Source organism: Erigeron canadensis, chromosome 6 (genome assembly GCF_010389155.1).
Source record: "Erigeron canadensis isolate Cc75 chromosome 6, C_canadensis_v1, whole genome shotgun sequence".
Lineage (NCBI taxonomy): Eukaryota > Viridiplantae > Streptophyta > Magnoliopsida > Asterales > Asteraceae > Erigeron > Erigeron canadensis.
In genome coordinates, this window is record NC_057766.1 from 29,170,675 (window position 1) to 29,194,067 (window position 23,393).

Below are 23,393 nucleotides of genomic sequence, written 5' to 3' on the forward strand. Positions count from 1 at the left end.
GGGAGTGGTGGATCTAGAAGATCGATTTGGAGTGGAGGACCTCCCTTGCCTATGAGGGAGATATTCCACAACAGGAATAGAAGATTGTATCTGCTGGGAGGACAACTGTCCTCTATTGGGAGTGGATAATCTCACTTGTTGATGTGGCAAGTGTCCCCTTTGTGGAGTCACACTCCTTGCTTGATGCTGGGAACCATTTCCTCGCTGAGGAGTAACACTCCTTAGTCGTTGCTGAGAAATGTTTCCTCGCTAAGGAGTTGTATTCCTCATTTGTTGCTGAGGAATGTTTCCTCGCTGAGGAGTGGTTGGTCTGTTGACCGACTGAGGCACATTACCTCTTTGAGGAGTTGGGTGTCTCAGAATTGATCGAGGTGGAGAAGAATAAGAGGCCCACTGATGGACAACCGGTTTGGCTTGAGATGAGCCTTCATGATGAAACCTAGCATCTCCAAACCTTACACGTCTCTCCATGAGGCGTTCATGCTGAGATTCATCAGCACTTAAGATTTTAGAAGGAAAAGAATTTGATGAGATAGACTGAGGTTGCTGTTTAGTATGATCAGCTCGCTGAGGCGTGCTATAGTCATAGGGAGCAGCAACGTTACTTCTTTTGAAAGTCTCAGACTTATTCAAAGTAAGTGGCTGAGGAGCGATGGACTTGTACCCATCACTTGAAATGTCTCCATGAAATGTTTCATTTGGAGAATATTGAATTTTGCCTTCGTGTGGCATCATGCCAACAATAGGCAAATGGGAAAACATGTTATTAGAAGATGAGGAAGAACTAACTACTTTAGCTTCAGAGGAATTTGAAGGGTCGCTGGAGAGAGATGTGGAGGATCCAACGTCCATTTCAGTGTGGTAATCATTTCCTTTAACGAAATACCACTTTTTCATTTCCTCAGGAGAAGTAATACCAGAAGGAGGAATTGAGATTTCAGGTTTCACATCATCTTTAAACATGTCAGCGATACAAGCAGCAGATTCAAAATCTCCACCTATCACTGCCTGAACTTGTGTAGGGACTTGTCCATTAAGACATTGATGATGAAACTTAGAAGCTTTTGACCAAGAGGTCACAATCTTCTTGAGGTTGAGAATTTCAAGCTTGAGTTTTTCATTTTCAAGCTGAAGTTTTTGAGTCAGCAACTCATGTGACTGAAGTTCAACATGAACATTCTTTAGTCGGTTGAGTTTATCAGATTTTTCACTCAATTCAGAACTTACTGAAAGGAGTTTTGAGTGAGCTTCAGCACGCAGAGTTTCTACGAACTGAAGATCACATGACAAGGATTCAAGAATTTTGGTTTTGTCCTCGTCAGCAGATGAAAGGAGAGTATGTACCTTTTTGACAGTGACGTTGACCCACTGACTTGTTGAGACTTGGTCTTTTGTCAACGCATCACTATCAGCAAGAGCCATGAGACACATGGTGTCAACATACTCCTCATCATCAGAGTCATCTGAATCAGCCCAATCATGCTCTTCAGCGACCAGACCTTTGCCTGGTATTTTGGCTTCTTCAGTTTCAGCCATTTTGGCTTTGAGCTGATAATACTTGTTCCTGTATTCATCAGCAGGAGTTGGGATACAAACCCTGCACTCCTTTTGATAGTGGCCTTTTCTGCCACATTTCCAGCATTCTTCCTGTGATTTATCCACAAGAGACTTATATGGAGCAACCGACTTACGGTTGTTCCATTTCTTGGAGTACTTCTTTCCAGCGATTAAGGCAAATTCAACAAAATCACTGAACATTTCTTGTTTCTCTTCAGCATCAAGCTCTTCAACAAGAGCTTGAAAGGATGCTGGAAGAGAAGAGGCGCTAGCACCATCATTGGGATAGATGGGCTCAGAAGAGATGAGAGCAAGAGGGTCAGATAAAGAGTTTGCAGAAGTGCTGGTTGCAGAAGAGGAGCTAGCATGTCTCCTAGATTCTGCAGAGGCTCTAATGTTTTGAGCCAGGGCTTTCTCTTCAAATTGAAGAGTGCCAAACAACTCCTCAAAATCCAGTTCTTGAATCTTTTTGGTGGTACGGAGGATTTGTCTAAGATTCTGCCATTTGAGAGGAAGAGAATCGATGAACTTATGGCATACCTCAAAATTGTCATGGGTAATACCAACGTTTGTCATGTCATTGAGCAACCCTTTGAATCGGGTATATGTGCCCTCGAGACTTTCATCAGGAAGAGAAAAGAAATTTTCATAAGCACGTTTGAGGTCAATTTTCTTGGTTTTAATCAAGTCAGCTGACCCTTCATAAGTGCTTACTAGTCTTTCCCAAACTTCTTTTGAAGTGGGGAATTTAATGACTAGTTTCATCACCTCAGTGGGAAGGGTGGTGATGATCATGTTTTTCAACCTTGAGTCAAGATTGACGAGCTTTCGCTCTTCTTCAGTCCACTGGACTTCAGGCTTAACTAGATCTGTTACAATTTCAGGAGCATCAGGTGTGGCACCTGGTGTCCTTTGAACATACGTAGGAATGTAAGGACCTTCATTTAAGATGGTCATAAGATATGGTTCTACACCCACTATGTGTAGTAACATTCGTTCCTTCCATGAGCCAAAGTCCTTTGGCTCAAACTTTGGAGGAATAGAGACGTAACCAAAGTCACGCGTGTTAACCAAGGTGGGTCCAGACGACATCTTTTAAACAGAAAAATCAAGATTTAATTTAAAGACAGAAAAGAAATAATGTAAACACAAGAGGCAAACAGATCTTGTTCCAATATTTTAGGAACGGTGGCTCTGATACCACTTTATGGTCCTGGAATGCACTGCTTGTGTTTGAATTAACTAACTTGTAATGTAAATACGAAATAACAAGAATAGAGGTGAGATGTAAAGAACTTTGTTTAGTTATATGTATTTCAAACTAAACGATGAAAACATGGATGGTTATTTGACAACAACAATAAACAATAAACAGAAAATATATGTTAAGTTTTTGAACACACAAAAACTTAACAAATTACTTAGAGAGAATAAAGTAAAACTGTGGAACACACCAACCAGTTTGGTGGCTAGGTCAAGTGATTCCTTTTATAGGCAGATAAGGAATCACATGACTACCCTAGTAGATGTTGACAACTGAAGGTTGTCAACTATCTATTGGTGGATCATTCAGATCTGCAGAAGCCTCTTTCCTTCATCTTGTTTGTTTCCAAAAACGGTATGAAAGAGAAACTTCACTGCACCGAAGTAGTACAAGGTCACATGTCTTCATCTTGATCTTTCGACACATGTCCTTGGGACCATTCTTCTATTCTTCAAATTCCCGCTCATATTTGACTTACAAATACTAGACGGTGAGTAATTGAACATATCCTTCAGACTTTTGAAGATAGATTATGCTTGCAGATATATGAGATCGCTGACAGATCGCTGAATGACCCGCTCGGTGAGTCCCTCAGCGAATCCATGATCCAACATGTATGCTACATTGTGCGTATATATATATATATATTAAATGAAATAAATTGTATCTTTTTATATAGAAAACATACCTATAAATTTTTTAATAAATATATAATTATCTATTATTGTATTTTAACAAAAGCTTTTAACACTTCAAATAAAAAAGCATTAAAAAAAAAGTAATTGAATACGAATCTTGATCTCATGTGTTATTTGGTACCCACTAATCTTTCAACTAGGTTAGTATCCAAGTGAATCTCAACCACTTAATAATCTTCTAATGTCTTTGACAAGACTCGAACCCAATTCGAGAGTGACACTATATATAATCACATGCATCTCACTTATCACAATTTCACATCTCACTAATAATAATCACTGCTCACATCTTATTAATCGATCGCTACTACTGGTCATTAATTACTAGATAAATGGCAGGAGGTTCAATTAATTACAACCTTCATTTTGTGCTTTTTCCTTATTATGAATCAGGCCATATGCTACCAATGGTGGATATTGCTCGTATATTAGCCCAACGTGGTGCGACGGTCACCATAGTCACCACTCCAGCGGGCGCAAATCGCTTGAAACCAACCATTAACCGGGCCACAATTGAAGCAAAACATAAGATCCAGCTGCTTGAGCTTGCACTCCCTTTAGCCGAATTTGGTTTACCTGAAGGGTTTGAAGACTCTAAATTAATATCCCACAAAACAGCCGAGCAACAGCTAACTTTATATCGTGCCATGGAATCGTTACAAAAACCGGCCGAAGATTTGCTTCGGGATCAACTGGCTACACCTCCGGATTGTATAATCGCAGACTTTTTTTTTCCGTGGGCTACAGAGGTGGCTCGAAAGTTTGAGGTTCCACGCTTAGTGGTCCACGGTCAGGGATGCTTCTCTCTAGTGTGCCTGGATGTTATCGCCGTAAACAAAATTAGGCAAGGTACTGAGTCTGAAACCGAGAAGATGGTGTTGCCGGGATTGCCTGATCGAGTTGAAGTTACTAAACTTAAGATACGCGGTCGTTCCTCCACCTTATCTAAAGTTGACTTCGGAATGTTTACTTATGCTTGTATGCAAGCTGAAAGAGCTGCATTTGGTACTTTGGTTAACAGCTTCAAGGAAGTGGAACCCGAGTACGCCAAGAAATTGCAAAAGCGGAGAGGTTCTACTACACAAGTTTATTGTGTTGGACCGGTTTCGTTATACAACAACAACAAAGATGATGATAGAGGAAGCAAAGCTGCCATCGACGATCATTACTGCTTGCAATGGCTCAATCAAAGGGAAGCAGAGTCTGTGTTGTACGTTAGCTTTGGAAGCGTTGTACCCGTTTCTACAAAACAATCAATTGAGCTGGGGCTAGGACTTGAGGCCACCAACAAACCATTCATATGGTGCGTAAGAACCAAATCCAAACAACTCGAGGAATGGTTTTCGGAATCAAGGTTCGAAGAAAGGGTGAGAGGCAGAGGGTTGATCATACATGGTTGGGCCCCACAGTTGTTGATACTCTCCCACCCATCCGTCGGGGGTTTCTTAACTCATTGTGGATGGAACTCATTGGTAGAAGCCATATGTGCCGGAGTCCCAATAGTGACATGGCCAATTAAATGGGACCAGTTTTATAATGAAATATACATGGTACAGATTCTCAAGATCGGAGTAAGCGTAGGTGTCGAGGAAGCTCTCTACTCAGATGATTTTGAAGATATGGAGCCGTTGGTGAACAGGGACAGCATCAAGACCGCTGTTAACCGCTTACTAGACGAAGAACATGGAATCGTAAAAGAATGCAGGCAAAGGGTGCGAAAGCTTGCGCAAATGGCTAAGGGGGCAATGGCCCAAGGAGGATCTTCTTATCTCAGTGTATCCAAGTTGTTTCAAGATGTCTCAGATTTCCGTCGTCGTCGTCGTCGAGCGCAAGAAAACAAGCAGGGAGAGTGATCAGACTTCAGCAGAAATGTTGCATCAAACTACGTGCTTTCGTTCGTTCGTGACGTGTATTTCATAATCAGATTTCAGCTGCTACTTCAACATTAATGATGTGTGAATAAAAAATCTCGCAAGTCCAGCTGTTGTTGGCGGCTCCGAGCATTTAGCGAGATTTAAATTAAAAGTTTTTATTGGTAATGATTTTTAATAATGATTGTGGTATAATCTTAAAATAAAATATAAAATAACGTTTCCATAAATTGCAATCTACCTTTCTACCAATAAACTAAAACATGATTAAGATATTCTTGAAATGACACGTGGCGTAATCTTTGATCTACACGTGTCATTTTAATTTGTTTATTTTCTTAAATTAACTTTTTTAATTGTATATATACAGATAGATTCAATTTTCTTATTAGACTTAGAATTAAACTCTAACTCTTAGTCTATAAATACGAAACACATTATAACCTTATTTAATTAATCGTTTTCTCATTAATAAAATTGTCTCTTTTTCTTACTCAATTCTACACCTCCTGTTACTTATATGACTTATAATAATAAGTTAATAACATGAAGACTTAAATAAATTTAGTTTACGATCCGAAATCACAAGTCTATTTGTCGTCATTCTCTATCCTTACAAGTTTCGATTTCGATGTGATTTTATCGTGCGGTTCAAAAAAGTTTTTTATCGTAAATCCAAAACTTTAACTAAACGTATATTATATTTCATCTTTATTTTATAACCATTAGATCAAACTCAATTATTTCATCATTATTTAATAAGCGTATAAATAATTATACTTTACATTATTTGTCAAACTCTACCCTTATTAATTATTTAAATGTACCATAAATAAAAATATGTACAAATCATTCGACTCTCATTTCCTCTTTTACAAATTATAATTTTATTATTATTTACGAATTCTTTAAGCTTGAAGTTTTGAGACTATATATATCTTTTATTTATTTATTATGGTATTGTAACTTATTATAGGATACCCGATACGTAAATGTTTTCCTTCTAATATCTAAATGTCATTTTTATTAAATAAACGTAGATATTATATATACGAGAAGTGTACACGCGCAATGCAGCGGCGATGACAATGATGGGTGATGGTAGTGACGGTGGTGCTAGCGGTAACCATGTATTATTAATGTAAAAGGAGGTAATGTGGTTATTTTAAGGCTTAAAAGATGTATGTTGTAAATAGTTTTATTTAGAATATTATAGGTTTAATAGGTGAAAATATTTAAATTAGTGAATAAAAGATAGATAGTTTGATTTGATAAGGTTGAAAAAAATATTTTAGAGGTATTTTGGATAGATGTAGTGTGTAGATTAAATTAAAGGTATTTTGGGTATTTTAAAGGTAGAAACGTTAAAAAAGGGGAGGGGTAGTTTGTTTTATAAAATAGTATATAAATATACATATATATATATACATATATACATGTATATACATATATATATGTTTTTTTTATAATTATCATACATTAATATATTTAATTACATAAGGTTCTATTTTGTTTAAATATATAAAATAAAAGGACTTATGTTGTGTTTGATGTTGTTTTGTATTAACCTTGTCATAGTTATATATATGTTTAATTTACCTTTCTTAATATTTTTAAAATTTAATTTAATAAATTCAAATGTAGTCATTAATCATGAAAAATAATTTCTACATTTTTATATTATAAAAAAAATAATTACTTTAACTATATACACATGGAAAATTGTGGAAAATTATTTAAATTAAGTAAACACAACATTAGATTTTTCATTTTAGATAACTAAAATTTGTATATTGAATTAGTATTATAACACCAAATTTTTTCATCGCCAACTAGAGATAGAACAACCCACATCAAGGACACCCACCAACGACTGAGGATTGGTTGGGTACTCTGTATCTTTTATTTTTTATGTTTATCCAATCTCAAGATTGATTCCAATTATCAGAAGTAGATAAAGCAGCTTAGGACATTTGTACATCATATCGTAAGCGCCAAGATTATTCATCTTAGCTGACTGTAAGTCCAAGCTGACTTTTACACCTAACTTTGTCTTATATAGTTCTATTATTCTATATATGTTCTTCATTATTTTCGATTTAGGTCAAATGCTATAATCTACATTAAGGCATCTTGAATAATCATTGGCCTCTTAAAGTTATTACATCAATACATTTGAATATTAGGTCAACTTAGAGATACAAGATGACTTAACTTTAGAGAACATATATAAGTTGAGTTAGTTTACAACTAAAAATTATAACATTTTTTTTACATTGTTTGTTATCAATAAATCTAATCAATTACACTATGACTCAACATATAAATCCTATTAAACAACTTCAATTCATAAAGATTTTTGAATAATAATATCATCATATTTCAATTTATCTTATATATAATTAGTAAGTACGTTATTTAGAAAACTTAATTTATTTATCTCGCGTATTACGCATTATTAAACTAACTTGATTAGACTCGTCAGTTAACATTATAATAATTAATCGGAAATATTATAATTAGTAGATAATATATGTTATTTTTAATACTTGTTCATAAATAACTATAATGTAATAAATCTATTAGAATATATTATAGTACAATGATTGTTAAATATTTTCAAATTTTATATTACATGTAATCATACAAATTACAAAACTATTAACACTTTATTAAAAAATAAATAAATATAGTTGCCTAAATAACAACGAGCTCATTTTTTATCAAAAAATTCTAATTATTTCTTATTCTTAATTAACTCTTGCAAGAATGACGTATAATTGAGTTGATCCGTAAACAAAACTAAAATTCTAAATATAATATTTCATTTTTACAAAAGCTACATAATTAATTGAATTGGCCATAAAAAGAAAAAAAACGAAATAAATGAAAAAATTCTTGTTGAATGGCGATAAAGCAAGAGGTAAAATTTAAGACGTGTAAAATATAGACATTAATTTAAACAAGAAATTGATATATTGATGTGAAAATATCAAATTGATTTATTTATAACGTGAAAATTAGTTTATATCAAATAATTTTTTTTCTCATTTTATATTGATATTGATTGACAAAATCTTTGACTAATTAACTTATAACCTGGATTAATGAGCATGAGATGACTATACACATCACATGAAAATAAAATTTATATTGTAATAGAATGATAAACAATCAAAAATCTAATGTGACAATTAAATCTATATGTCAATTATTAAGAGCAAAATTATTTTTTTAGTGATATAATGAAAACAATTTAATTTAAATAAATAGTTGAAATTTTATTTTCTAAAAGTAATTGATAGTTAATAAATATTTACAACATGATGACATACATGACATAAAAAAAATTTTAAAATTTAAATAAATGGTTGAGATTTTATTTTTCAAAAGTAATTAATAATTAATAAACAATTACGACATGACAACACACATAACATATATTGAATCAAATAATGTTAAAAAAAATCAAAAAATAAGATAAACTGAAAAAGTGTCAAATAAACATAATTGTCACATAATCAAAAGCATTTTCTCTTAGTTATAAAGACAGATAATAATTAAATAAAGTAAGTATATATTAAAAAAAATGAACATTTGACTATATATATATATATATTATATATATAAAAAAGTTAGCGTCATAAGTATTCTAAGTATTGATGTGTTATAAAGATAAAATAAGTATATTAACTTCGTTTTTAAAGAAAAGAAAAAGAGATAATTAAATCATTTGTGCATTATACAATTGATAATCTTAGAATATAACTTAACAATAATAAAGTTTTCTTTAACAATTTTACAAACATATTTCTCACCTTAGTCACCTTTCTAAACAATGACATCTTTATATTTTCTGTGTCACTATGACAGCGTCACTTCACATCTTTCATTCTTTCCCACCCATGACACACTGCTGGAAACAATACCACCTTTACCCACTTTTTCCAAGTTGTTAATTTTGAGTTTAAAACCGAAAACTACGCTACTCGTATTGTTGAATTACACAATTGCATGCTTGGGATGCAAACCACGACTCTCACAAAAACACCATCAATAATCCACCCTACAAAGGAAGGAAGTGCGACATAACTTGATGGAATACCTTAAGTTTAAATATCTTACCAATGGTTCACCACCTCATTGGCATATTAGTCAAAAAAATAATAATTAGTATTATACTAGCAAGGTACCCATGGATACACGAACAAACATATTTGTTGCATGGATACACGAACAAACATATTTGTTGCATGGATACACGAACAAACCTATGTGTTGAGTCAAGGATTCGCTAACCAGACTTGGTCGCTGATGAGATTCATCAGCGAATTATCAGCGAGTATAGTGACTCTTTGCCAACAATGAATCCTTATCCAAATTGCAAGTCAAGGCGGGAAGAATTCAAATAAGAAGAAGACTAGCGTCACATGGTGGTTGCTCCAACTGTAATGTACCTTATATGGAAAAGGTTCAGCTGGATCCAAGAGAAGGGTTACTCTTTCATACTCGATTTGGTAAAGAAGACAAAAGGTGTCGTAAGTATTTCTAGCCGATAAGGAATCAACAACCACCATCCTATCAACATTTGTTGTATTGCCTTACTTCTTCGCTATGTAAAGCAACACAACCGCCTACAAGAAGCGTGTTTATCACCACAAGTCCGTGTCACTTTGAAAGTGTGTCTTTCATATTTATTGTAATAGTTTAAGTTTCTAGTTAGTCTAAACTTAACAATTATGTTTTCATTTACATGCTTGTAAGTCAAGTTCTAATATCGACCATGTATTCACTGTTATTCAATGATACATATGATTAAAGTTGTATAGATTGTTGTTCTTGAATTCTACTCTTGTTTTTTTCTTTACTTTCTATCATTCACCTTCTTGTCTAGGTAATTAATATAAGTTAAGAAAACAAGTGGACTGTCACTATGGATGTTGTATATAAACATATATTGTACGAAATAGTTGATTATCGAAACATTTAAAGAATGGCAACTTAAAACATACATAAGTACTTGTAGTTTGAGAGTCAATTTATATAATACTTGCTTATTATATAAATAGAAAATTGATAATATCAATGATCTCATTTATCATTTCTTCCATCAACCGATCGTTTGGCTTAACGATCCTCTGATTCTCGTTTCAGTTCTCGTTTTCACTAATCACATGTCAAAAACGGACTCCTACCAGATAATGAATAGCAATTCTGCATTCCTAACGTTTCAATTGGCTATATATATATATCGGGATATATTCTTAACGTTTCAGTTTTCATTGTCATTAATCAGCAAATTTAGAAGGGTTAGATTTAGGAGTTGCACGAGTTGGAATAGCAACTCTGCATTCCTTTTGGTAGTGTCCCTTCCTACCACATCTCAAGCACTCTTCTTGAGATTTATCAACAAGAGGCTTGTAGGCAGTAACCGACTTACGGTTATTCCACCTTCTGAAGTACATCTTTCCAGCGACTAGAGCAAATTCCATGAAGTCGTTGAACTTCTTTTGTTTCTCTTCAGTCTCAAGATCATCAGCAAGAGATTGAATAGAGGGTGGAAGATTTGAAGGGCTAGCTCCAATATTAAGATTATTGGGCTCAGCAGAGACTAGGGCAAGGGGGTCAGTGACAGAATAAGCAGAAGAAATAGTAGTAGAAGAAGAACAACCAGCACTTTGTCGTGCTTCAGCAGCAGCTCTTAGGTTTTGAGCAAGAGTTCTTTCTTTAATTTGAAGCATACCAAAGAGAGACTCCAAGTCAAGAGTCTGAATCTGCTTTGTGGTTCTTAAGATTTGTCTTAAGCCTTGCCATTTCATAGGAAGATTACCAATGAACTTGTGGCATACCTCAAAATTATCATGGGTTATGCCAATATTTGTCATATCATTCAGCAACCCTTTGAATCGGGTATATGTGCTGTCAGGACTTTCATCGGGTCTAGAAAAGAGGTTTTCGTAAGCACGTTTAAGGTCAATTCTTTTGGTAGCAATTGTGTCATTAGAGCCTTTATACATTCTGTACAATATATCTATCCCAGACTTCTTTGAAAGAAGGGTATTTGATGATGAGCTTCATGATGTCAGTAGGAAGAGAGGTGGCAATCATGTTTTTGAGTCTAGCATCAAGATTTACTATTCCCCACTCATCATCAGTCCATTGCACCTCTCGTTTGACCATGTCAATCACAATATCAGGAGCATCAGCAGCTACTTATGGTGTTCTTTGTACCAGAGTGGGTACATATGGACCTTTGGTTAGAATGGTCATCAAGTATGGTTCTACACCCACTATGTGTAACAACATTCTCTTCTTCCAAGATCCAAAGTCATCTGACTCGAATCTTGGTGGAATGGACACATAACCAAAGTCACTTGTATTAACAAGAGTAGGTACAACAGTCATACTTTTAGCTTTAGAAAAGATTAAGAAGTTTAGACAAATAAAAGAAAAGAAAAAAACAGTGCAGAATTAAGCAATAAGTAAGCAAACAGATCTTGTTTAAATAAATTAGCAATAGTGGCTCTGATACCACTTGACAGTCCATAATTTGCAATACTTATGTTAATTATCTAGCCAAGAAAGTAAAGAATGTAAAGTAAAGCACAAGAGTAAAGTTCAATTACTGTAATCTATGCAAGTCTAATCATATGTATCATTGATTAACCAGTAAATACATGGTCGATATTACAACTTGACTTATAGGAAAATAAAAGTACATACAGTTGTTAAGTTTAGACTAACTAAAAACTTAAACAATTATTAGAGAGAAAATAAGTGACACACACTTGTGGTGACAAACACGAAGTGTTTGTGTTGCGGCTGTGTTGCCTTATATAGAGAAGGAATTAGCTAGGATGGTGGTTTTCAAGATCCTATTGGTTCGAAATACTTACATCAGAAGCCTTTGTCTTCTTTACCAAATTCGGTATGAGAAAGAAACCCTTCCCTTTGGATCCAACTGCAAGTTTGCTATACAAAGTAAAATACAATTGGAACAATCATCATGTGACTCTTGTCTTCTACTTGTTCAAATTATTCCCGCCTTGACTTACAATTTAGATAAGAACCACCCGTTCATTAAGAGTCACTGGACTCGCTACTGTATCGCTGATAAATCTCATCAACGACCAAGTCTGTTTAACGAATCCTTGACTCGACAAACTATACATGTTATTTAACAATAGTAAATGATGGTCCTCGAATGCACTGCTTGTGTTTTAATTAACTAACTTATAATGTACATACGAAATAATAATAACAGAGATGAGATGTAAAGAACTTTGTTTAGTTATATGTATTTCAACTAAACGATGAAAACATGGATGATTGTTTGATAACAACAACAATAAACAATAAACAGAAAAATATGTTAAGTTTTTGAACACTCAAAAACTTAACAAATTACTTATAGAAAATAAGGTAAACTGTGGAACACACCAACAACTTTGTGGCTAGGTCAAGTGATTCCTTTTATAGGCAGATAAGGAATCATATGACTACCCTAGTAGATGTTGACACATGAAGGTTGTCAACTATCTATTGGTGGATCATTCAGATCTGTAGAAGCCTCTTTCCTTTATCTTGTTTGTTTCCAAAAACGGTATGAAAGAGAAACTTCACTGCATCGAAGTAGTACAAGGTCACATGTCTTCATCTTGATCTTTCAACACGTGTCCTTAGGACCATTCTTCTAATCTTCAAATTCCCGCTCATATTTGACTAACAAATACTGGACGGTGAGTCATTGAACATATCCTTTAGACTTTGAAGATAGATTATGCTTGCAGATGTGTGAGCTCGCTGACAGCTCGCTGAATGAGCCACTCGCTGAGTCCCTCAGCGAATCCCTGCTCTAACAGTAAATTTTGAAATAAATAAGAAAATATCTTGAAAAAGTAGGAAAAACACTATTTAACAATAGTAAATTTTGTACTGAAAACAATATTTGCTATCATTCAAATAAGTAATTTGATTGTTAAGTTTGTTTATAATAATCAAAACATGTATCTTGCTTTGTTTATTTTATTTAGCACATGTAGCATGCAGTTTTATATGGTTTGATGTTTATTATAATTAGTACATGTATCTTGTTATGAGATTATTGGTGTAAATGTAATTAAAGTCAAAAGAAGTTGTGTGGTTATTTTAGAAGTAGATGGATAAATATTGTAAATTATTTCATTAACGATATTCTTGATACATTAATAGGGGAAACGAGGATAGAATAAAAAGGATAGTCTTGAAGTTGGTAGTTTAATTCATCTTATGAAAAATGGAAGGAAATAGTTTACTTTATTAAAAAGTATAGATAAAATCTAATATATTAATTCTAGCTCTCATTATGGAAACACATTTTAATCAAACTTTTTAAGTTATGAATAAGTGAATTATGAAATATTTTGTTATTTTTAAGTTTCTTTACTTAGACTGTTATATTACAAAATCAACGCATTGAATTTTATTTGCACCGTTATTACACAAACATATAACAAAGACATTTACTAACTATAATTTAAAAACATATACAGATAAATATTATGGAATGTAACAAACTTTGTTCGAATGTCTATACTGTGAAATAACTAAGTTTGTGTTCTTTGTAAGTAATCATCTTTAAATTATGTTTATTGTATGTAAGAAAATGTATCCAACCAATCAAAAATAACAAGTGACAGCTATATATGATTGTCACGTATGTCTTTTTTATATACAATAGACATAATTTAAAAATGATTATTTACAATAATAAACACAATTATAATTATTTCATACTATATACATTTTTTCCGAGGATACTTCTCTCTTCTATGATACAACACATAGTTTTATTTATAAGGGTTTTAATTAAATTACATTAGAATGTTATTAGTATCAACCTGAGAATATACATAGACATTTTTTAGGAAAAAAGAATTCTATCTTTCTCTAAATTTCCTTATTGGAAGAAACCCATTTAATTAGAAAACTCCTTCCGTAAAAAGTTGTACCTAGGGTACGTGCCTAAGCCTCGGTCAACACCACAAATGTCCAATTTCAAGGATTGTTATTAGTAATCTAATTTACCATCATCTGGGCCCGCATACACCAAATCATATATGACCATAAATACATACATACATTTGCACTTGGTTAAGCAGGATTTGAAGATATGAAGATTAGTGTAAGAGAAATGACAATGGTCAAGCCAACAGATGAGACACCGAGGCGAAAGCTGTGGAGCTCCAACCTCGACCTGGTGCAGCCGGATATTCACACAGAAATTGTGTTTTTTTACCAGTCCAATGGTGATGCCAACTTCTTTGATACACAAGTTTTGAAAGATGCATTGAGCAGGGCTTTGGGTGCATTTTATTCTTTAGGAGGAAGGCTAAAAAAAGACCAAAATGGTCGAGTTGAGGTAAATTGTCAAGGACAAGGTGCTTTGTTTGTTGAAGCGGAATCTGATGGAGTGATTGATTATTATGGTGAGTTTGCACCTACAATGGAGCTTCGAAAACTCATCCCGGCTGTTGATTACTCCCTACCAATCGAATCCAATCCTATACTCATATTGCAGGTAAATATTCTACGAGTACTATATAACAAAATGTTAAGTTAATTTGTCGCGTGTTCTGCAAAATATGGGACATCAAAACAAACCATTATATAATACTGCAAGATTAAATTCCTTAAACACCAGAAAAAGAATAAAGAAAAAATTATGGCCTTAGTTTTGTTCGAGTGTTAAACCAGAAAGAAATTAAGGTCTGCAAAAACCCCGTTTTGCTAGTAAGGGGTTGGTATTTGGTGAATGAAAAAACAAACATTTCTTGTTGTCTTGTTTTTATATACGGAGTGGCATATATTTTTTTTCGTGATGTGTAATAATATATGTGTCACATAATATGTAAATTTTTTGAGTAGGTAACCTTTTTTAAATGTGGGGGAGTTTCTCTTGGAGTTGGGATGCATCATTCCGTCGTGGATGCAGCATCCATGTTCCACTTTATCAACACATGGTCAGATATGGCCCGTGGACTTGACCTTACCATACCACCTTTCATAGACCCGACCCTCCTTGCTGCTCGCAACCCACCACAGCCCGCCTTTGAACACGTCGAATACAAACCCGCATACTCTCCAAGTACACTGGAATCTCAAAAAGCAGCACCAAATGAGACCACCGTGCCATCAATATTCAAGTTATCACAAGACCAGCTCGATGCGCTTAAAGTCAAATCAAAGGAAGATGGTAGCACAATCAACTACAGCACTTTTGAGTTGTTCGCTGGCCATATATGGAAGTGCATGTGTAAAGCCCGGGGGCTTTCGGATGACCAAGAAACTAAGGTCTACTTTGCTATTGATGGGCGTGGCCGCTTTCAGCCCAATCTGCCTACAGGTTATTTTGGGAATGGTGCAGTCTTAGGAGCCACTCCTACAACGGTACTAGGTGAATTAAAATCAAATCCTAGTTGGTATGCTGCTAGTAAAATCCACGATGCAATAGTGATACGGGACAACAATTATCTGAGGTCAACACTCGACTATTTGGAACTACAACTACCCAATATGAAGGCTGTACTTATCAGTATTATCCAAAGTTGTATGTTCTCGGATCTTGGAATAAGTAGTTGGGCTAAGCTCCCACTTTATGATGCTGACTTTGGATGGGGTCGACCTATATTTGTGGGGCCTGCTGGGATTCCAATAGAAGGTTTGAGTTTTGTGTTACCAAGCCCCATTGATGATGGGGGCTTGTCATTCTTCATTCGGCTTAAACTTGAGCACCACAAGCGTTTCACCAACTTGTTCTACAACATCTGATCATAGACATATGTTGGACATGTTCCTTGTTCTCATCATGACTTTGTATTATCTTATCATTGAATAATGGTGTTTTTATTATCATTTTGTACTTCGTTTATCATCAGGTCGATATGTATTCAAGAAAAATTAAGTGTGTTTTTCGTTTATAATCACTTTATAGTTTCGTTTATAATCACTTTATCAATAACCAAGGTTTTCCATATACGTTTGCCTTTACTTAGTGCGTTGGCATCGGACGGATTATAGGTGCGTGGTGGGCGTGGCACCACGACTAAACACCGCCGCCAACGTCCCACCACACGTACGTGGTGGTGTTTCAAGGCATGCTAACGGGTATGTTGACTGGCTAGTTTTGTTTTCATATTAATTTTTTAATTTTAATTTTTACTGTAGAATTCTATATATATATATATATATATATGTATGATATGCTAAATGTGGTGAACACAATAAACGCGGCTCCCATTTGTATGTTGTATGTTTGTTTTAGATTAATATTTCATTTTTAACCCTATACAGTATGTATAAAAAAAAAAAGTTTCTTTACCTTTTTTGTGAATATATTTTTATTATAGGTTTATTTTAATTTTATTATTAAAGAAGTTATATTTTAATATTATGTAATGTTTAATATAAGTATAATTTTTAAATAAAATGAAAAAGGTAATTAGTGGTGAAGTGAGTGGTCGGATGCTAACAAAATTTGGATGAATTGTGAGTGAGTGGTCGGTGAGTGGTAGAGTTGATATGACATAAGGTGATTAGTTAGAAGTGAGTGGTGAGATAAAACTTGAAAGAACCAATACCAACGCTCGTAACTTATTAGATTTAGCACGAGTCACTCCTCGTGTTTCTCGCTACAATTTCCACATTAAAAAAAAAGGTTGCAAAGGGCTTTTGGTTTCTAACATATTTATCCAAATCATTAAGTCAATGTTGGGGCTATAACCCTTATGTACTTTCTACTTTTTGTGATATATATAATATAAATGTAAGTTTTAAGTAAAATAAAACAAGTATTAAAGTAAAATAAATAAATCAGTAGATTTCTCTTCATTGGATATCATCGTGCATCATAAAACTCATCGTGCATCAATTGCTTCGTGAATCTTCGTACATCAATTTAACTATGATCTAAGGGTCAAGATCTAGTTCTATTTGTTTTACTTTAATACTTGTTTTACAATACCCAACCCTGTAGGATATATATATTTTTAGATAGAAATATCTATGTCTAGCTATATCTATATTTATATTTATATTTACTACAAAGCAAATTCACTTTTGATTTTTAACATTAAACTTAAAATTTCAATATTGATTTTAAGTTTCAACAATAAACACATTTTAATAAATTATGTACCATATATGATAGTTATATCATAGTTACATGCATTACATCAAACTTAATAAACATTGCTTGTAGGATACTTTAGTTGAAACATATTTTCAGCAATATAAGTTACCCATTATAATATAGTATGGACATATAGATAATCAATTCAAACATATGGTTACTTTATAATTTCAACAAAGTTGGCAATATATATATTTTTTTTTTGAAGCTTAATAAATATAACTTGTAGGACACTTTTTTAGAGCTTAATTTTAACCAAGTTATAGTATAGATATAGATACATATAGTCAAAACATAATTAATCTCCAACTTAAACAAAGCTTGTAATATAGACTTATTTCAAACTCAACAAACATAGCATAAATGATACTCTTGTTGAAACATAATTTTCAAACAATATTTTTTGGATTGAAGAAGTACATAGTTTTTGGGTCACACTTTGTTTTTATTGATAGATTATATGAAAGTCCCAAGTTTATAAGGTTATGTAATTAACAACTAATGTAAATTTGAAAGTCCTAGTTTGTACAAATTATGTAATTAACAACTAATGTAAATTACTTTAAGAACATAAAACATAAAAGTAAATAAGTTTGATCATAAGTAGTATTGATTAAACAATGAATACATGATCGGTTTACAAAGAAAGAAAAGAGAAAATATTGTTAAGTTGTTAATACACTAAAAACTTAACAATTTACAATGATGCAAAACACACTAAGTGTAAATGTGAAACACACCAACAAGAATGTGGCTAGGTCAAGTGATGTCTTATATAGAAAAGAGAAGGCGTCACATGAGAACCCAATAGATGTTATAGAAAGATTGTCAACCATCTATTGGTGTGTAAAACTCTTCTGCAAGAGGTCTCTTTCTCCATCTTGTTTGTTTCCAAAATGGGTATGAATGAGAAACACCAAGGTACCATTTTGGTACAAGGTCACATATCTTCTTTCTGCTTGATCAACACATGTACTTGGGGACCAGTCTTCTTATCTTCATTTTCCTGCCTATTATTTGAATTACAAATGTTGGTGGTGAGTCATTGAACTTATCCTAAAACTCGAAGATAATTGAGGTTGCTGAGGACTCGCTGACAAAGCTCAGCGCTGAGTATCCTCAGCGAATCCATGACTCAACAAAATTATTTTGAGAACTTATGACAAAAAGTAAATAAGTTTAATTATATGTATTATTGATTAAACAGTGAATACATGGCCGTATTTCTTAAGAAAGAAAAGAGAAATAATTGTTAAGTTTTTTTGACACACTAAAAACTTAATGAAAGTCCCAAGTTTACAACAATTATATAAGTAAACACAAATGTAAACAATATTAAGAATGTAAACACGTTTAATCATATGTATTATTAATTAAACAGTGAATACATGGTCGGTTTACAAAGAAAGAAAAGATAAAAATACTTGTTAAGTTTTTGCACACACAAAAGACTTAAATATTCTACAATGAAAGAAAAACACACAAAGTGACAATTGTAGAATGAAACCAACAAGAGTTGCGGCTAGGTCAAGTGATGCCTTATATAGAGGAGAGGCGACATCACATGACAACCCAATAGATGTTGACATATGAAGGTTGTCAACCATCTATTGGAGGATGTTTCAGATCTGCAAAGTTCTCTTTTCTTCATCTTGTTTGTTTTCCAAAACGACATGAAAGAGAACTCCTTAGTACCAAAATGGTACAAGGTCATATGGCTCCATCTTGATCTTGCAACACGTGTCCTTGGGACCAACCTTCTTATCTTCACCTTCCCGCCCATTGATGGTCCTCGAATGCACTACTTGTGTTTGATTAACTAACTTGCAATTTAAATATGAAACAACAAGAATAGAGACGAGAAGTAAAGAACTTTGTTTAGTTATATGTATTTCAAACTAAACGATGAAAACATGGATGGTTGTTTAACAACAACAATAAACAGAAAAATATGTTAAGTTTTTGAACACACAAAAACTTAACAAATAATTAAAGAGAATAAAGTAAAACTGTGGAACACACCAACAGTTTTGTGGCTAGGTCAAGTGATTCCTTTTATAGGCAGATAAGGAATCACATGACTACCCTAGTAGATGTTGACACATGAAGGTTGTCAACTATCTATTGGTGGATCATTCAGATCTGCAGAGGTCTCTTTCCTTCATCTTGTTTGTTTCCAAAAACGGTATGAAAGAGAAACTCCATTGCACAGAAGTAGTACAAGGTCACATGGCTTTATCTTGATATTTCAACACGTGTCCTTGGGACCATTCTTCTATTCTTCAAATTCCCGCTCATATTTAACTTACAAATACTGGACAATGAGTCATTGAACATATCCTTTAGACTTTGAAAATAGATCATGCTTGCAGATGTATGTGCTCGCTGAGAGCTCGCTGAATGAGTCACTCGCTGAGTCCCTCAGCGAATCCCTGATCCAACACCCCTATTTGACTTACAAATCATGGTGGCGGGTCATTGAACTTATCCTTTAATTTGAAGATAATTAAGGTCGCTCGCCGAGTCTCTCAGCGAATCCATGACTCAACACTTAACAATATTACAATGATGTAAATAAACATACACTAAGTGTAAATATGGAACACACCAGCAAGAGTGCGGCTAGGTCAAATGATACCTTATATAGAGTGAGAGAAGGCATCACATGACAACCTAATAGATGTTGACACTAGAAAGGTTGTCGATCATCTATTGGTGTGTAAGACTGATCTGCATGTGTCTCTATCTCCATCTTGTTTATTTCCAAATCGGGTATGAACGAGAAACACCCAATTCCAGTTTTGGTTCAAGGTCACATGTCTTCATTTTGCTTAATCAACATATGTTCTTAGAGACCAGCGTTGAGCCTCCTCAGCGAATCCATGACTCAGCACTATATAATTGAAATAGATTAAATATCATCTTTTAACAAAACAAATTTGAAAAAGTAGGGGAAAAACCCTATTATAGATTATGTACTCATGGCATTATTTGTGATAAATTAAACAAGTAGTTTGATTGCTAAGTATGTCTACAATAATCAACACATGTATCTTGCTCTTTTTATTATAATAAGCACATGTATGTTGCTATGTGGTATGATTTGATGTTATTCAAACGAAGGCATAAATGTTTTTTCCTAATGTTCAACACAATAGTATGATATTCCCCTTATACAATTTTTAGTCAAAAACATTATAAATTAAACTTTAACTATGAGGACCATTTTAATTATATTTTACGATATAATATAAAACTTTCATGATCGTTATGTAAAACTAGACCGCAATCGTGCAATACAGCGGCTACGTTGTTGTGGTGAGGACAAAGTGGTCATGGCACCGACGATATGTGGTGACAGCGACAACACGAGTAGTGTAAGTAATAGAGGTCATTTATCGTCATATATTATGTAGATACAATTCGTAGATTAAAAATTCACACTTGTTATATGACCCTAAAATCAAAAAATTATGAATCAAGTAGTTTAACTTCTAAGTTTGTTTATAATAAATAATAATGAAGCACATGTATCTTGCTGTGTGATGTGATTAGAAAGTTTTCACACAATCGTGGACTTACGATTTTTCCTACCTAATCTTGAGCACAATAGTATATTATATATCCCACATTTACAATTTTTGGCTATTTTATTATATTCGTAAAATATTCATTTGAAAACTAAAATTTCTGTAAAAACTAAAAAATTGGCCAAAACACACTATAATCCGAATATAACACAATATGTTTTAATTGTGTTTTCTAAAGACTATTGTGTTTTTATTGTCTAATCTAAAAACACATTGTGTTAAATTTTAAATCATAGTGTGATTTTGTTGGCGCGTGAAAATTAGAAAATTGTTCAAACACACTGTGTATAAACTTAACACAATGTGTTTTCTTTAAAAAAAATAAAATACATTGTGTTAAATTCTATCAAAATGTGTTTTGGCCAGTTTTCTAATTTTCACGAAAATGTTTGATTGTGCACCAAACCGCATAGTTGATGATGACTCCAGCAAGGGGCTTCGTACATGGAGAGGAGGTTGAGGTTTAAGAGTTTGTTGGCGATTCCCCGAAGGTAGGAGCGGTCCTCCTTTACGCCAACTAATGTTATTTTGTTTAATTGTCTAATCTTGTTCGACTTTAGTTAGGGTTTTATTCGATCTGTGATCGTATGTATTGTGTATGAGTCGGCTGATTTATGATCATGCCTTTGAGGGAGAATTCCCTCTCCTTATATAGGAGATGGTGACTTGGAGGGAAAGCCAGGGTTTTGGCTTCCTTTAGGGTTTCGGATATCATTGCCATGTTTATCCGATTTGCTTGCCATCATTATCCCTTAATAATTGGGATATGATTTGCTATATTTTAGGAAAGGATTTAGGCTTATCCCTAACCATTTATTTATTATTATTTCCGGGCATAAGCCCTTCGTGACAATGCTTCATGCTAGGTGATCTTCGTATCTTGGTTCGGAGGGGTACATCGTCAAGCCCCCAGTCTAATATTAGAGGTTGTCAACGTTGTGATTTTAGACTTTACTTCTTCGTCTTCTAATGCTTTGATCTGCATACAATTTTGTCCGAATAAGCTTTGCTAAGAGTTTTGCTCGGAGGACTAGAGATGCTCAATTTCCATAGATTCTTAGTTTCATCCAATGTTGACTTTTTCTACAAATTTTCATTTGAGTGACAAGTGGTATTTTGTAATAGCTAATCAGACGGTTGGGATGAGGCTTCGTTGTTCACGTACGTTATTATACCTTTAGGTATTTTTTTTGTTGATCACTACGTGCTCAGGTAAACTTTCTTTCTTTGTGCGATAGTGATTTGCGAATGGTGACTTTTGTCAAATGAGATAAGGTAGTGAGCGATCTTTGTAAGGTACTTTCACGAATGCTCTTCATGTAGTCTTTACTAGAGATCGGATGTTTTGTTTTAGGGACCCTTGATCTTCGAATCTCGCTTTTTTGTGATGATGTTTTAAATGGGCGCTGATTTACGGAGATCAGTGAGTCTTGTAATGGAGGAAATTGGGGATATATATGAAGTGTTATGCTTCTGATTCGGTGGTGTCATGATGTCCTTAGTAAGGTAATATGCTTGCTTCGTGGGGTATAGTCCCTTTGAGCGAAAGCTATCTCGAGGTCGTCTGCCATTTATTTTTTGTGGATAGGTTGATGTGGGAGATGTGAGCGTCTTGCGCAGTGAATAAAGCTAGGCGTAGTAATGTCGTGGTGCATGAAGAGAGTGTCTTCTTATCGATGTACCTCATAAAACTTGGATGTATCATTACTTTTGCTTGTCATGTGGTTGTGTCCTTGTTCCGTAGACTACATGATTATCTTCTTATGATTCTGTCCTTTGATGTAGGGCAGATGTTGCAAACTTAGGAAATTTTGCTCTTTGTCATGTGGAGAAGGCTTCTCTAATGTCTCGGGATTATACTTGCGCGAGATATGTTCATCATATATGATTGATTGTGATGTCTTTGAATGACTATTTTTCTTCTTGTAATTATCTTACAAAGGTGCTAGAGGCATCCTCCTTGTTGTTATGGGCGTTTTCTTCAAAGTTCCCGAGGAATCCTCGGCTTCTATTTTCTGACTTCAGTAGTGGTTTATGTAGGCTACCATCCTTGTTAACTCTTTCAAGCTTTTTTATGGGCTTCGGTGATGAATTATTCTTTATATATTACGAAGGGATCATCATGCCGAGCTACCTTTTTACTACTTTGTGAGTAATTCATGAACCTATCGAGGGCACATGTATGGCCTTCGTAGGGTAGTGCGTAAGTTTGCTGGAAATTTGAAGGTCCATCCAGCGTATATG

At 34.0% G+C, this 23,393-nt stretch overlaps 2 protein-coding genes across 2 annotated transcripts; both read left to right on the forward strand.

Moving 5' to 3' along the window:
- Positions 1-3,851: 3,851 nt before the first annotated feature.
- Positions 3,852-5,372, forward strand: LOC122604646 (UDP-glycosyltransferase 73E1-like). Its single transcript, XM_043777519.1, has one exon. The coding sequence runs from the start codon at positions 3,852-3,854 to the stop codon at positions 5,370-5,372; it is 1,521 nt and encodes a 506-aa protein (XP_043633454.1).
- Positions 5,373-14,541: 9,169 nt separating this feature from the next.
- LOC122605114 (shikimate O-hydroxycinnamoyltransferase-like) lies at positions 14,542-16,199 on the forward strand. Its single transcript, XM_043777995.1, has 2 exons — positions 14,542-14,949; positions 15,297-16,199. The coding sequence occupies exons 1-2, from the start codon at positions 14,542-14,544 to the stop codon at positions 16,197-16,199; spliced, it is 1,311 nt and encodes a 436-aa protein (XP_043633930.1).
- The last annotated feature ends 7,194 nt before the right edge of the window (positions 16,200-23,393 follow it).

Coding starts and splice junctions, on each gene's coding strand:
- LOC122604646 (XM_043777519.1), top strand. CDS start 3,852: ATGGCAGGAGGTTCAATTAATTACAACCTTCATTTTGTGCTTTTTCCT.
- LOC122605114 (XM_043777995.1), top strand. CDS start 14,542: ATGAAGATTAGTGTAAGAGAAATGACAATGGTCAAGCCAACAGATGAG. Junction 14,950..15,296: donor ATCCTATACTCATATTGCAG/GTAAATATTCTA, acceptor TTTTTTGAGTAG/GTAACCTTTTTTAAATGTGG.